Source organism: Melospiza georgiana, chromosome 3, assembly GCF_028018845.1.
Source record: "Melospiza georgiana isolate bMelGeo1 chromosome 3, bMelGeo1.pri, whole genome shotgun sequence".
In the NCBI taxonomy this organism is placed as follows: domain Eukaryota; kingdom Metazoa; phylum Chordata; class Aves; order Passeriformes; family Passerellidae; genus Melospiza; species Melospiza georgiana.
This window is the reverse complement of record NC_080432.1, coordinates 84,265,388-84,281,067: the sequence shown is the minus strand read 5'-3', so window position 1 is coordinate 84,281,067 and position 15,680 is coordinate 84,265,388. Positions and strand designations below refer to the sequence as shown.

At 37.8% G+C, this 15,680-nt stretch overlaps 1 protein-coding gene across 1 annotated transcript in view; it reads right to left on the bottom strand.

Annotated features, from left to right (window-relative positions):
• Positions 1-3,526: 3,526 nt before the first annotated feature.
• The window catches only part of ATAD2B (ATPase family AAA domain containing 2B), a 73,869-nt gene continuing 61,715 nt past the window's right edge, over positions 3,527-15,680 (bottom strand). The window contains exons 25-28 of the mRNA XM_058021051.1: positions 11,258-11,953; positions 9,535-9,662; positions 8,234-8,362; positions 3,527-6,861 (exon numbers count right to left, since the gene is read on the bottom strand). Coding sequence (XP_057877034.1) covers positions 6,820-6,861; positions 8,234-8,362; positions 9,535-9,662; positions 11,258-11,953 — 995 coding nt within the window. The 3' untranslated portion in view covers positions 3,527-6,819. The remainder of the gene's footprint in view (positions 6,862-8,233; positions 8,363-9,534; positions 9,663-11,257; positions 11,954-15,680) is intronic.

Here is a 15,680-nt window from a genome sequence, read left to right as displayed (position 1 = left end):
CCTCAGAGAGGTGGGAATGGGGAACACTGACATTCAGGATGGAGAACTGCATCATGAAAAGCTGCAAGTCTGTGAAGAGTCAAACAACAAGTGTACCCAGCCCAATTTCATGGTATAAAAGGCCTAAATTGATCTTTAGATGTGCAAAAAGTGGGACAGGGAATAGGAATCAGTGATTTTTCCCTCTATAAATGGCACTGGTGGGACCTATGCTGGAATATCACATCAATTTCTTCTGTGAACAAATGTTTTAGAAGATGTCGAAAAATTGACCTACTGCAGAATAAAGCCACAAAATTGACTTAAAGGCTGGAGAAAATGCAGTGAGAGCCATAAAAACCTTGTTCTTCAGCAAAAAGAAGATGGAGAGGCTACTTGATCACAGTGCATTAGTGTCTTCATGGGAGGGAGAAACAGGCATGAATAGTCTAAAACACCAAGAGACAACAAGAAGCAGAGCCGGGAAGGTGAAGCTGGGCCAAAACAAACGAGGAATGAGGCACATGGTTCTACCCACGAGTTTTAACTACTCCATGGAAGTTCAGAGAGCAGGGCAGATGTACTCTGCAGACTAAATGCCTTTCCCAAAACACTGTTAAGCCATTCAGATGTCAGCAGGCCCTGGGCATGCAGGAGATTAAATCATACGTGCCACAGCATCCGATTCCACAAACCAGTGTTTTCTGCTGGCATTATTCCCTGTGAATAAACCCAAATTTTTGTTAACAAATTGCTGAACATTTAAATCATCATTAGATATCAGCTCATTTCCATTTCCACAATTTATTCTCATGCATTGACAAGATTAACAGTGCAAAATTTATGCTCAGCTTGTGCTTTCATGGCTGTCCTCTGAATCTTGTGAAAAGGAAGCTTTTTAAAAAAATCTTTTTTTCCTGCTGGACAAGCTTTAGATCTTGGAGCAAGACTCTGAAGCAGCCTAGCCCCAGTATAAAGGTGAGACATTAATTTTATACCAGTTAAATCTCCAATGCTTTATGAAAATGTAGTCTTACATGCTTTTATTTATGATACTTCAAATGTCTATAGGACACAGTAATTTATCACTAAACTGATGTTAGCCACATTCAACATGCCACTATCCATGTTACATTTCATTTCTCACACTAAACCTTCTGTAATGTCACAGAGAATACAGTGGGTATCACTTCAAAACTCATGTTGGAATTATGTTCATTAGAAACCTAAAACATATTAGCAATTTTCCTTTCCTATCATCAAAATCAGGTATCACTGTTCTTCCAGGCAGCCTCCACACAGAAGGGATTCTGTAAGGTGTAACAAAGTCAGCAGGAGAATGCCAGATCTTTACAACAAAACTGTGGCTGGGGTTTTCACAAACAGGTTCTTGGCTAAAACATAATTTTCTTTTCCTTCTACAGCAGAAAGATTCCTTCTTAGAAAACTAATTGAGTTGAAATTTAATGTATTTTCTAGGATGAATCAATCCTCTATATTCTTTCACTCCCTTTGATGAATAAATACTTCAAAGGGAGTCCTTTTGAAACTTGACCCTAAGTCTTTCCTTCCTCCCAAGGCAGAGTCCCGAAGTGGACAGGTCACCTCCCACAAACTCCTACTTTCCTGTAGACACAGTTGAGCATCTCTGGACTATGGCACAAATCAGATTTTACACTGATGCAAAAGGGTTTTCTCATGTCCACAACAAAACCAGGATGACAAAATGGTGTGAGCACTCCCAGAGCCACCCAGGCCGAGGGACCTGCACATTTCTCACGCACACTCTGCCAAAATCCAGACTGCTGGAGGACAGAAGCAAACCCAGCGAACCAGAGGAGTCCAGCACAGCAGCACCAACCCCACTTCATCTGCTGGCCAACACATCCTGGGGGCTGCATCACTGACACCCCAAATGTGGAGCATGAACAGCCCCTGCCCCACCTCTGTCCCTGGATGTGAGGAGCCTCTGAACCCAACTCCACATCACCTTTTGCACCTCAGCCTTGAAAGCAGCACATCAGCATTCCAGTCCAGCCAATCACAATGCAAAGGGCCAGGTTCACACTAACATTCCACCAGAAGTGATGAATCCATTTCAAATCTTAGCTGCTTATCTTACTTTTAAAGGAAAAGGATTTTTCCTGATATAAAAGTAAGGCTTAGCATAGCGTAACTCAAATGCAATTCTAAAATAAATGGAATTTCACAGTAGTCACAACCATCTACTGGCAGTGGGTTCAACTTAAATATACTTCCTATGCAAATTATCACACTGGAAAAAAATAACTCACCTAGAAATGGAATGAGGCTGAATTAATTAGTGTTAAAGTTTATAATCCCTCATTTTTACATAATAGTTACATGACCACAAGTGAAGCATAAAAGGAGGAGGGAAAAAAAATGAAGTGTTTGGCTTCATTAATCAGTTCGTAAGTTTACTGATTTACCTTGCAGAATTTATTCACATGCAGTGCTGGCTTAAAACCCCATACATTACAAGTCCAAATCCTACCCAAGATACAGAAGAAAAGAATCTCATTTTTAATTTATTTAAATAAATTACCTGAAGGGCTTAAGGAGGAAACAGAGAATGTGCAGAACTGCAAATTTAAGGAAATATGGGAAATTGGATTTCAAAACTACATTCAAGGCAGAAACCAACAGCAGAAGAAAGCAGCATTAAGCAGTGAACACTTGACAAATATGAGTGTTGCACAAACATCTACAAAGGCCTGAGGAACACCCACCCTAACTATTTCTTACTAAATCATGCTTTTGAAGTACCACTCCAAATTCACTAAGCATCTTTACAAGAATCCTTTTGTGAGTTCCCAAATATTTTGTCTCTTTCCACTGGTTATTTTTACAGCCACTGTCAGAAATGAGACCTGAATCTCTTCCCTGTTAGCATGGCCATTCCCACCCCTGGAAGACAAAGGGAGACACAAGACCTCACACTCCACTTCCTTTATTCACACTGCAAACCCAAGCTGGTGCTGGAACCTGCAAGGTGAAAACACAGCAGCCCATGCTGAGCTCAGGCTCTCACCAATCATCATTATACAACAGGTATTGAATTTCATATCTAATTGTGCTTTCAAAGCTGCATGTAAAAGTGGAACTGGAGTCAGGCATGAAGTTACTACTACCCAATTCCTCATCTACTCTTTTGCCCAGGAGCTCCACAGTTTAAGGGACACAGAAAGGAAAAGAAGGAAATGTCCAGGGGTGTTCCATGTCCTATACCTCAAGAGTTCATCTATCAAAAACCAAAAAACAAACAAGCCAAAGCTATAAGAACAGCTTTGCTAAATATAATAAATAGAAAGGAAATAGTCTTTCCTTTAAAAAAACCCTCTAATTAGAAGTCATTTCTCTAATGGACAAGCACTGAAAGCAGAAGCTGGACCAAACTGCTCAAAATAATTGAACAGCAAGATCCCAAAGTGTCACATCTGAACTGCAAAACCAAGGAGGTCCAGTAAGGAAAAGACTGTTTCCAGCCATTTCTTTTAAATACATTTTTGAAGGAGCTAAAGCTGTGTTTTCTTGTCATCTTTATTCAAGTATTTCACAGCAGTTATATTACAAATTACAGTAAAATGTTCAAAATTTCCAGAAGTTCAAAAAAATTAAATAACTTACTTCAAACTAATGTAAAATGAAGTCAAAATGCAAAACATCAATTTAAACACAATTCTGAATAAAACTATAGAATTCAAAATATACCATAGCTGATGAAGGAAGTCTACTTAATCCACAAAGTAGACACACGTTAATGAAACCAAACAGGACGTCCCAATGTCTAAATAACCCAATGTACAAGATACAAAAGATGCAAGTACAAGCCCAAATTCAAGCTTATGGTGTGATTGCAAAATAAAACAAAAACAGAATAAAGGACTATCAGCTGCAGGACCTGCCATTCACGAGACTGAAGGTAAAACCAGCGCTGACTCACCAAATTAATTAAAAAAAAAAAAAAAAAAAAAAAAGGAAGACAAGATATTACAAAACCCAGTAATCCTATAAATACATTGGCATATGAGGAAATCAAGTAACAATACAGAGGACACAAAACAAAACAAAACAAAATAATCACAGGTGAGATTCAAGCTTGCAAATACAATTAACTCCAGAGTCATCACCCAAGAGCAACTCTATCACTCCAAAACAGCCCCCCCAGCCCCCAGGGAAACCTCCTCCTCCTCCTCCTGGCTGGCCACATTCCACAGAGTCCAGGACAAGGACTCACACAGGAGTTTATTTGCAATTTTCACAACAAGAAACGAGGAAGAGAGGTCAATTTGTACAAACTCTTGCCAGTGCTATGTGGCAAAAAAATTAAAAACATACAAAGAGTAAACAAGTTTAGACCACATGGATAGATTAACAGCTGTTTTAACTCTATAACCACCAGACATCTGTAAAGGAAAACAAAAACTGAAGTGTGGTTATTTGGGCTAAGAAGGCGAGTATATCATTTTAGGTAAGCTGTCCACTAGAACATCTGATATTAGCTACGTTTCTCTAAAACAACATGGCAGCTCCTCAATCAGTAAAGTTGCCTCTTAATGATTTTTCCCAATCAACAACTGACAGTAAAAATTTTCCTTTAGAAACCTGACCTTTTAGAACCTTTTTTAATGCTAGGCATTAGCTTAAACTTGCTTTTTACACTCACTGGTGACTAAAATTCTCAACTGTTTTAGTTTATATAAATTTATTATCTTCTTAAAAATGAATGCAGTTTTATCTTCCACAAGTGCTGCTGTTACTTGAACAAAAACTTCTTTGAATAAGTGAAACTGGAATAAATATTTTTAAAAAATTCTGCAGCAAGAACCTGAGACTTGCAAAAAACCCTTTTATCAGAAACTTGCTACAAAAATTCTGCTACATTTCATTTAATCAAATCTTAAAGTTTGTAACAATTTCCATCAAAATACAAAATGCTGTTAATGTACCAGACACATAAATATCTCAAACAGGTATGATGCTAATAAATACTAAATGAAACATGGAAAAAAATCCCATAATCAAATCTGAGATCAAAGAATCTCATTTCAAATGTGTTTTCTGCTTGTTTTTGTTGTTTTTAATCGCACTTTCCCACCTAAAAAATACAGTGTTTCTGCATGGGTTGCATTTCGGTGTAACTAGATGTACATGAATGCTTAAAACCTTTTCCTGCTATCACCTATGAAGAAAAACAGTGGCATTCAGGGGTGAAAAAAATCTAAGATAGGCTGATGTTTAACCACAACGGACAAAGCACTTTGGATCACTGCAGTAGCCCAAGGCCCGTGTTTTCTCTCTCTGCAGCACTACCCTGGGATGAGGGTGGAGACGAGTCCCTAAGCCTGGGTTTGTACAGGGAGCAGCGTGATTACAGTCCTCCATAAACACTGTTGGTAACTAAAATACAAAAAGCTGAGGTAGCTCAGGATCTCTGCAGTAGTCTGTTTTGTCTATTAAAAACTAACCACACTGCATTGCATATTTCTGCACAGACACTTCTGCAGCTACATAGGGACAGCCACGATGAACGGTTCAGGATGGGAACAGCAGCCAACTGCTCTAGAACAGTTCCATGTGGGAGTGAAATAAACCAGCCCAGGTAATGTTCTAAATGTGATAAAACATAAAAACTGCCTAGACTGCTCTCTCCAGCTGCCAGAAAGGAAAGGTGTTGAACCACGCAATTCAGACCCAGAGAACTCTTAGCACAGATGGATTCAAAAGGCTCTCTTCCAATCCTCCCCACAGTAACAATGCTTTGCACAGAACAACTCGTGAAACCTAAGAGAAGTTTTTATTTTCAGCTGAGGTTGGGCTCCAGGACTTTGACCAACTATAGTGTCTTCTTGCCTGCATTGCACAGTCCAAGCTATATTACAATCACAGACCTTCCCAACAAAACCTGCCAGTATTAACCTTGCTTTCCTCAGAGAACTCACACTGGAAAACAAGGACACGGTGAGAAAATGCTTCATTTTTAGCAACACAGAAGAGTTTCACTGTGTAACTTGTTTCTAAAACAAAATATATACCAATGAAAAAGGAATTTCACCATTTTGGTAAAGTATGTGGCTTTTTCAGTGTGTCTTAGTTTAGTTCTGTAGAGTAAGACAGGCATTATAGAACCATAATACTGGCTGCCATCCAATGAAGAGAATACAATTCATCCTTTTGGAGATCTTCATTCTGCAGACAGCTTTCTAACATTGCCATTTGCTATAATCCAAACAAATTGCTTAGCCTTATCTTTCTCAATTGACTAAAAGGCACATTAAAGGCAGTTCTAGAGAGCCTCATCTTCAAATTACTGTACATCCAGTTACTCAAGATTCCTACCACAATGCATCACTGCCTTCTTTAGGACAGATTTTTTTTTGTCCATAACCCCAGAGAAGAGAAAAACTGGAAAAAAAATAAAAAAGGTTGCCTGTTTAAAAATATTCAACTTAGATCTGCTCTTTCCAGTCCTCTTGTATGTGTTGGTCTTCACTTTGCCTGAAGTTTCCCCATAGATAATGCATGTAGAGTGAACAAGAGCAGGTATGAGAACAGTTTCTGTAGCACCAAAAATCTCCAAGCTGTGGCATTGTATTCTTTATTTATATCAGATACAACTATATGAAGTTCCGTTTGGTTCTTGTAGGCTGGTTGGTTTCAGGTACCTGAGACAATAGCACCAAATTCAACAGAAACAAAAAGAGAGAGCACTTAAGACCAAGGCTCTGCACATACTTGGTGCAAATGGAAACTGAATGGCTCAGAGGACTGCTCTCCCATGAGCAGTTTGAGAGGATAAACCCACCCATCTTGACGAGTTCACAGGAATGTTTCAAACACATGAACTGTTCTTTCCATCTCCTGCAAGAGACACAGACCATTAACTATTCATAAATATAGAGACAGGAATAGAGTTACTTTATGTAATAATACTTACTGTGATACTATTTTTAATCTGAACAAATAAATATATGAAAACAGACACTTCTGTTTATTAGCTGCTACCTGCTAGTAAAATACGATAAAGAGGGAACTTATTAGAGAAGCATTAATGCAGAAAAGCCCTCTACAATGACAGTCCATGAGAAAAATCAAGGCTTATTAGGGTCACTTATATAATTAATGTGCTCAATATATATTAGGAAAGCATTGCAGTGGCACAATGCATGAGTTCAAGTCTTACTGCACACTTCTGCAGTTGGTGACCCAGCTGTAATCACAAGTCTGCACAGTTTGGATAATCTAAGTAAAGACTGGTCTCTACACACTCCTGCTGGACAAATGCCTTTTTAATCTACCTAACATCTTGCTCAGACCTTCAACACATTTTAAGGTGAAGATGGCAGGGAATAGCATGAAAACAGATTGAAAAGTATTCTGTAGGAACTCTACAAAACCCCCCATTATGGCTTTTCCAGGTTTTGTTGTAAATTATTCATGGAGAAAAATATTTAGTGCTCAGTGATCCAACTGGAAAGTAACAATTGTTGTCCTTTTCTCAGCAGGGCTGGTTATCAGTTGAATCAGCAAGCTAATCCAAACCCCTGTGCAGTTACAACAGTGGTGATGGAGGGAATGCACACCCAGAGCTGGCACCAGCCTGTGCCAATGGTGAAATGACCAATTTGCTGCTGATGTACAGGAGGCCTTGGAGGGCAAACACTTCAGTCACAAAGGATGATGGCAAGGCAGACATGCTTCCACCATGCTGCACTGACCTTCCTAAGGCTGCACTACTGATCAAGAGAGTGTTCACGCTTCTAAGGTCATGTATGAAAGTCATAATCTGCAACTGCATGGAGCAGAGGGGGGTAAATTGGTTTTGGCCTAGTTACACCAACACAATTAAGGGCAGCAGCAGCAGCAATGCCAGGTCAGGGTACCTATGAAATCACCTCTTTAGATCCATTGTTAGTCATGCCACAAACACGGAAACTGCTTCCACTCAATTTTACTCTGCTAGCATGTGCTTTTCGTGCTGCTGTATTCTCTCCTCGTTTTCCTCTCTTCTTCTAGGTAAATTCTTAATCCTCTTCTGCAGAAAGCGTTCTTAGAAACAACCACCAGTTTCTAAGTTACCACACTAAGCTTTTTCCTTTTTATAGATACCTTCTTCAAAGACTATTAAAGGCTTTTGCCTGCTAGTAGAACAATAAATTGACAGATTAACAGTTTCTGAAAAGCCTATCTCACAATATTCAGATAAAGAATAAAAGAAGCTGTACAACATCACCTCTATAAGTTGTGATTTGTCATAGTCTCTACGATGTCTGTAGATGCATTGACTGAGGAGTGAATACAATCTCTCAAGTTGGTCAACAGTCAGGTTGTCACTTTTCTTAACCACCAAATCAAGCAGTTTCTGTTGGAACAACAAAAGGAGAAGTTAAGAGGGTTTCTAGAATAATTCTTTAATTTTTTTAAAGGACAAATAAGAAATGCAATGTGTTTCTGAAGCCCTCCTTCGAAGGGATACACACAAATGAAATGAAATGAACCACACCTGGGCATCAGCAAGGCCACTGCTTCCATGTTTATACAAAAAGGACTTGATGCCTCCTTTCACTTCTCTGCTTATACCCACTTTTCTTCTTGTCTTAAGATTCTTTTACTCAGTACAGCTGGGGCAATGTTTGGTCTTATGGAATGCTATTGCATCCTATTTCATCTTGGTTGGTCATCGTAACAAAGCAAACCCTATAAACTGCTTTGATGGCCAACGCAGACATTTTTAAGCACTTATACTGGCAGGGAAAAAAAGTACCACCACAGAAAAACATTTGGTCTTCCACAAATGTTGTTAAACAGAACAACAAAAGAGAAGGAGGACACAACATATGCAAAGTTTCTCATAACAAAGGTGAAAGTATTTTACATAGTAGCAAAGAGTGACATTTAAGATTATTTTTTCTCCTGTCATAACAATTCTGTGGTTTCTGAAGAGATCATCATCTGTATTCCACAGAAAATGGGATCTAAATTTCATAGGTCACAGTAGGTCAAGCTACTTTTTACAACAGAAGACAGCAAATTTTTTGTAACTTTAACTGAAAAAAACCTTGAAGCTTAAAAAAAACTGGAAGAAAATTAACTAGCAGTTTATAATGCCAAAACATCCACACAAATTTCCATTTGCTTTCCAATATACTGAATTTTCTCTACCAAGTATACCTTGGTACACACAGGAAAAGATGATATTAACTCCCTATTACCAGGCACCCAGCAGTTTCTTGGTACCTTGGACGGCCAATAAACACATGTGAGTACCTGCAAAAATGGGCAATTAAAAGAGTGGACTGCTAGGAATCCAGTGTCATTACTGGATTATAAGGGTAGTAATGATGGGACAGTAAGGATTCAGTAGTTTTATTAACCTTTCATCCAAAAAACACTGATTGACAAATCATTTCCAGAAGCCACTCTGATCATAGTACTTGTTTGCAGTCAAAACTAAAGGAAATGTTGCTTCAGAACACAGAAAGCTTTTTCAATGGAGTCTGTTAATAGTTCAATTTATTTTTTCAGTTCTGTTACCTTTAGTCTGTCATGGTCAACAACCACAGAGGGTACGGGATCTGAAGGTTCCTCTGGAACCTGCTCCAAACTAGTGGGCTTTGACTGCTCCACAGTGACTTTTCGTGTTTTCTTGCTTTTGAACAAACCTGTAATTTGAAAAACAATTATCAGCACTGTCACTCCCACTGTCACACTCACAAAATACAGCCTATTTCTTCACTTCAGTTTGATTTTGCTTGTTTAGTTTGTTGGGTTGTTTGGAATCAAGGAAGACTGTAGCAGTGCACATTATTCATCAGCTTTGCCAATTCTAATGCTTACAGGTGCACAAACCCACAGTTCAGAAGGCACACACAAAATGGCAATCCTTAAAACCCAATTCCAAAGTGCCAACTTTGAAAGAAAACTGAATCCCACTACGAGTTTTCTCATCATATCTCTATTCAACAACAACAAATTAAACAGCTTCAAAGACAAGTTCACACACTAAGCAAATGCTGAAATTCTTTCTGCTCAAATGAATCAAATCTTCATTTTTCTCTCTAAAGCATCCCATGTCTTCATGACCACAGTATTCCAACATCTGCTCTATTCCAAACCTCATGCTTTTGTTTCACATTTCTCTTTTCTTCCACCTTTGTATTCAACCTATTGACCAAAATATTTTCTTATCTCCTTATATTCTCCCTACATTCATTCACTATTTTTCTCCTCAACTATTTAAAACACCTTTTCTTCTGAGGACCCCTGCTATCATAACCATCCTAAAGCATACAAAATTCACCCACCAAATTCAGAAATGTAAAGGCTCTTAACGCATCATGCTCTTCTTGTGATATTCCTAGGACCCTTCTTGTATTAGTCTCCTTACCCTTAGAGAAAATGTGTATGTACAAACACAGCCAACCTGTACACAGTAATCTTCTCATAATTTAGATCTCTCATTAAAGCTCATTTACTTTGTAAATCTCAGCACTAACTTTTGAAGTAAAGATTCCATTCTTTTAGATAATTCTGAAAGCTCATTAAAAAGGCAATCATGCACAAGGCTTCTACTTCTGTTCCCTGAGGAAACTCTCTCTCTTGTCTTCAAAGGACATGGCCCCTTCTTTTATACACCAGCAGGATTTTCCTTCTCCTTCTCTTATCATTTTCCTGCACGGTTATTGTGTTCACTGTGACTCCAAAGCCAGATACCTTCTCCAACAGATGAACAACAATCTGGCTTTTGTGATGAGTTAAACTGCTTCAACTTTTGCTACGCACAGGTTATTAAAAGAATGCATTCTTTATTTCTATGCTTTTTTATCCACTGTCAATGATACTGTTATCGTATTCTCTAACAAAACAAGTCAATATCTATCACATAGATCAAAATAGAAATCAGGCAGAATATACAGACCAAAATATGTATTGTATTTATTGCTATTTATAATATTTTTAAATACTTAATTATTGTTTTAATGTTATCTCAGTATTTCCTACAAAGCTAACAAATATGAACAGAGTAGTGTTAGTGTGGGGATACACTTTCTTGCTTAGGATAAAAATATAGCAAGTCAAGATTGCACTTCTAATTTCTATATGTGAAATTAAATGCTATAAGCATACCAAGAGTTCAAATAAATAGCCAGCAATTAATAAAATATTACTATATATAATTGTAACATATTAGAGTGAAAAATACACACATTAACTTGGACACTGAGATAAAGACAGAAACATGGAAAACAAGCTATACCTTCTTTATCTGCTTCAGCATCTTTAGTTTCAATGTCCGTGTTCTGTAGTGTTTTCTCGTTATTGCTGCAATGTGGTAACTCGGCTTTCACCAGATCAGTTCCTTGATTTTCACTGGAAGTTTCCATTTTCTCCTTTGGCTGATCTTCAGATAAAGATTTTTGCTTGTTACTAGACCAATCACTGTTGTCACAAGGTGAAACAGCATCAAGTGATTCTACTTTACCATTATGACAGGCTGGAGCAGGTACACCTTCAGAGCTGTGTACAGATGTCTCTCCATTCACACAGTCCCCTTTCAATGTAGAGTCCTTCTTCAATTCCTTTTCAGCACCCAGGGTAATACTGTCAGTTATTAACAGCGATTCATTTGAGCTCTCCTCTTCTGTGGATGCAAAATTGTTTTCCTTTCCTGATGTCCCATTGTTAAGCCTCTGCTCTGCATCGATATCCATAATATCACAAGAGGATTCATCATTTGTCACAGAGAGGTCTCCTGTTTCCTCTCCATTCTCCTCAATGCAGTCAGTGCTGATCTCTAGCTCTCCATTTTCCAGTAATTTATTGTCCTCACCATGATTTTCATCATCAGCAAACTTTGCATCATCTTCATCTTTCTTTAAATTATTGACTTTCCTCTTCTTAATAATACCTTTGCCCCACTGGGAGCGCCGCCTTGATTTTCTCCTTATTCGAACTGAAAACAAAAACACCAACAAACACTTTTAGATGCACATGTACCCCTCAGTACAGAGACCAGCATATAAGAATGTGGTGTTGTGTGAGGCAATCAAGTACCATCACTCTTCAAGGAAAAATAAGGTGTCTGTTGATTTGAATGTGAGCAAATTAGAGGAAACAAAGCATTTTAGAAGTATAAGGAGTGGACACTCAGTCACCTACTCAATTCCTAAACTACGGAAACAATAAATTCCTACTAAAAAGAACTAAGCAATGGTGTAGTCATTTGGGTAGCTCATTTGGGTAAATGAGGACTCAAAGACAGTTATTCTCATTTTCCCTTTTTAGCTCCTCAGTGATTTGAAGTGATTATACAATAAAACAAATTGAAGTGCAATCCATGGATTCACAGAATAATTCAGGTTGGAAGGGACATGAGGAAGCTTCTAATTCAAACTATTACTCCAGCCAGAGTCAGCTGTGAGGGCGACATTGTGCTACTTAACTTCAGGCAATATACACACGTTATTCCCTTTTTTTCATTATTTCTCCATGAAATTTTACTTTTTCTTATTTCTTAGTTTTACTTTCTGTGCCTTTGAAAAATTACGTAATAAACTATTTTTCAGAAAGGTCACTTTATTTTATTAACCTATCTGCAGTGAGATACAACTAAGGTACTGATCTGAAGGCTTTGGGGCACATTTGTAATTTGATAAGCAAATGCAGAAGGAAGACCATTCCAACCTAATGCTATTGTCAATATCCTTTTCAAAAGCACTAACTAGACACAGCTCGGAAGACCAAGGAAGACACTGGGACAAAGTGAAGCTTCTACATTAAAATCCAAGCAATGATAAAGACTACTCTATTTTTGCAAAATTGCTTAAGTTGTGGCCAACTACAATAAATGAAAATCGCAGCCAACAGTAACCAGGACTGACAAGTTTCCATCCCTTCCAAAGTGAACTCTTATGCTGAGCACCTCCATAATGTTCTTTACATTCGTAAGTTGCTTTGATTTATGGGTATTAAGTCCTACACCTGTGTCTGCCAAGCACACACTGAGTTACCAAGATCTTGCTTTGAAGATACAAGCACTATGCAGGTACAAGCGTTGAGAATTAATTCACAGCCACTCAGAAGCACAGTTGTACTTCAGAACTTCTCCCTATGAGTGCTGTATGTAAGCAGGTAGTTTAACAACTACATTAGGAGTAAATCCTCACCTTTTAGCTTTAAAGCTATCTAAAGTTACAATCCCACTACAATAAAAACATTCTCACTTGGAATGTGTATTTATTGTTACAAATAATCTTTGGAGAACTGCAAGACTTGAGGGAGGGGGGGAAATCCCCTTTCTCCAGCCATATTCAATACCTGATAGTGACTTCTACAGTGACAAACTACAACCTAATCACATAACTTTTCAGGATTTCATGTATTTTTTCCCTAGATTGTGCAAGAGATTTTCATTAATTACTGAAGCAACAAATCTGAAACTAAACAGGGAAATGCAAACTTACAGACGAAAATAAAAATAATACTCTATTAGCCAATGAACTAAACCTCAGCACAACTCCAAAGACGGGTAAATAAAACACAGAAGCAGAGCAGAAGTCTTTTGAAGGAAATCTAGTACATCCTAAATGTATAAATAAATAAGTTGAAAATTTTAAAGATACACTGATTTTTGGCTGTTTAGGCACACTTTGCTGTAATTCAGATAGATATACAAGATATATTGTGAAGTATATTTGACATCTTTTACATCAGTGAATTGCATTTCAAATATTGACTGTTGCATCCCCACTGTGAATTCCACCTGGCATGAGAATCCATAATTTCCCCAAACACACAAGTACATTCCTAAAATTCTTACGTGTGAGAGAAATCACTTTAAAGCAAAATGGAATTAATCCTTGTATTACCCATCTCATTAAATTTCAAGTCTTTCCCAATTGAGAGTCAGTAAGTCCAGTTCACTCAGTGTCTCATCCAGTATTTTTGAACAAACATTATGGGTGTTGTTTTCTACTACTGTTTTTAATTAGGACAAAGCAACAACAAAAAAAAAAGTGAGACAGCAATGTCGTTTGGGATGACAGAGGAAATTCTGGTTCCAGATCCTTAACAACCAAAGCATTGTTAACACAGATTTTTCTTTTACATAGAGTCAAGCCTCTAAATTAGTGAAAAGTTGAGCAAGGAATACAACATCTAAAAACAAAACCCTGCACCAGTCTTTCTGTCCTGCTTAATTCCCCAGTTAAGTTAAGGGAATGGTACAAGGAGGAGTTTAATGGACCAGAGAAACATGTGACAAACTGCAGACACTGACACCAGATTTCATCACCTATTATGGTCCCCTTTACAGTTACTGGAAATGAAAAAGGCACTACTACAAGACTATCATGGATCTGAGAAGCTGCCATAAGAGGCAGGAAACTGAATCCTACAGGACAGTTGATTATGACCTTAAAAGCATGAAGGAGCTACCACAAGGTAAAACTGATGCAAAACTGATGCAAAGGGCCATTGGGGAGGAACTAATGGGTTAACAGATTGCTGCTAAAAAATAAGCCTGGAATCCCATCTCAACTACCTTAATGTTTGTATTTCAGAAGATTGTAAACTATCAAGAGCAGAATGCCAAACTTTTTATTTTTTTATTCAGTATGATTCATGATTATCAGCTTCCAGCACATAACAGAAAGGGACAGCTATTTACAGAAGAAAAGCTTGGAGTGAACTTTGTTTTAAAAATGAACACAGTACATACAAAGGCAACTTAATGCCTTAACACCTTTTCAATTACTCCTTTTAAAACTACTCATCAGAAATCTCCTCATTGATACCCAGTCTTTTGGCAGTATTTGTGCCAGAGGCAGTGGAAATACTATTGTCAGAAGAATCCTGCTTTATAGAACTGAGTTTCTCTAACTCAAACTATTATAATAGCAATTATTCACACATGAATACATTCACTTGCCTTCTAAATTGGCCAACTATTCACTCTATAATCTTCACATAACCTCTACAGATTTGCCAAAGGGATCTTAATTTTAGTTCGAGCTTCTGTCTGGTTTGCTCTTTCACAAATCACTACTAAGCATTTTTAATAATAAATACCTGTCTGACCACAAGTCACACCTAACATTTCACTCAGGTTCACGTGAAGTTGGTATCAAAACTACATTTTGCCTGCTCTTTTTTTCCTAACATGCACAATCTATGTAGACAGCATTTTTAAGTGCTATGCAATACAATGCAATTAATCACTGAATAGAGATTTATTGTACATTTTGTTAAGCAGTATGAGGTTCGTCAATTCTTCCATTCCCATGTTAAGACAATTTCAGAGTCATCTGAAAGACCCATGAACAAGGCAGACAGCATTTCTCCTAGGTATGATTAAAAATAAATTCTGCAATGTCCTTACTTCAGAAGGACTAGTCCTCTAGATGAAGTTAAGTAAAATGAAACCTGTAGCAGACTTTCAGAAATTCTGAATTCTTGCCCACTGACAGGTGCTGCTTGGAGATTCTCCAGTCAGATACACTAAGTAATAACAACATCATCTGGTGACATAAGTACCAGCCCTGTCCAGAGCAGAGCACTGTTCTTGGCTATTAAAGAACAGAAATAGTACAAAAAAAACCTCCAAAACTAAAAACATCCTAAAAAATACGACACAAAAAAATTAAATTCCTTCCCAGTTTTCCGAAGCATTTCTGCAAGAC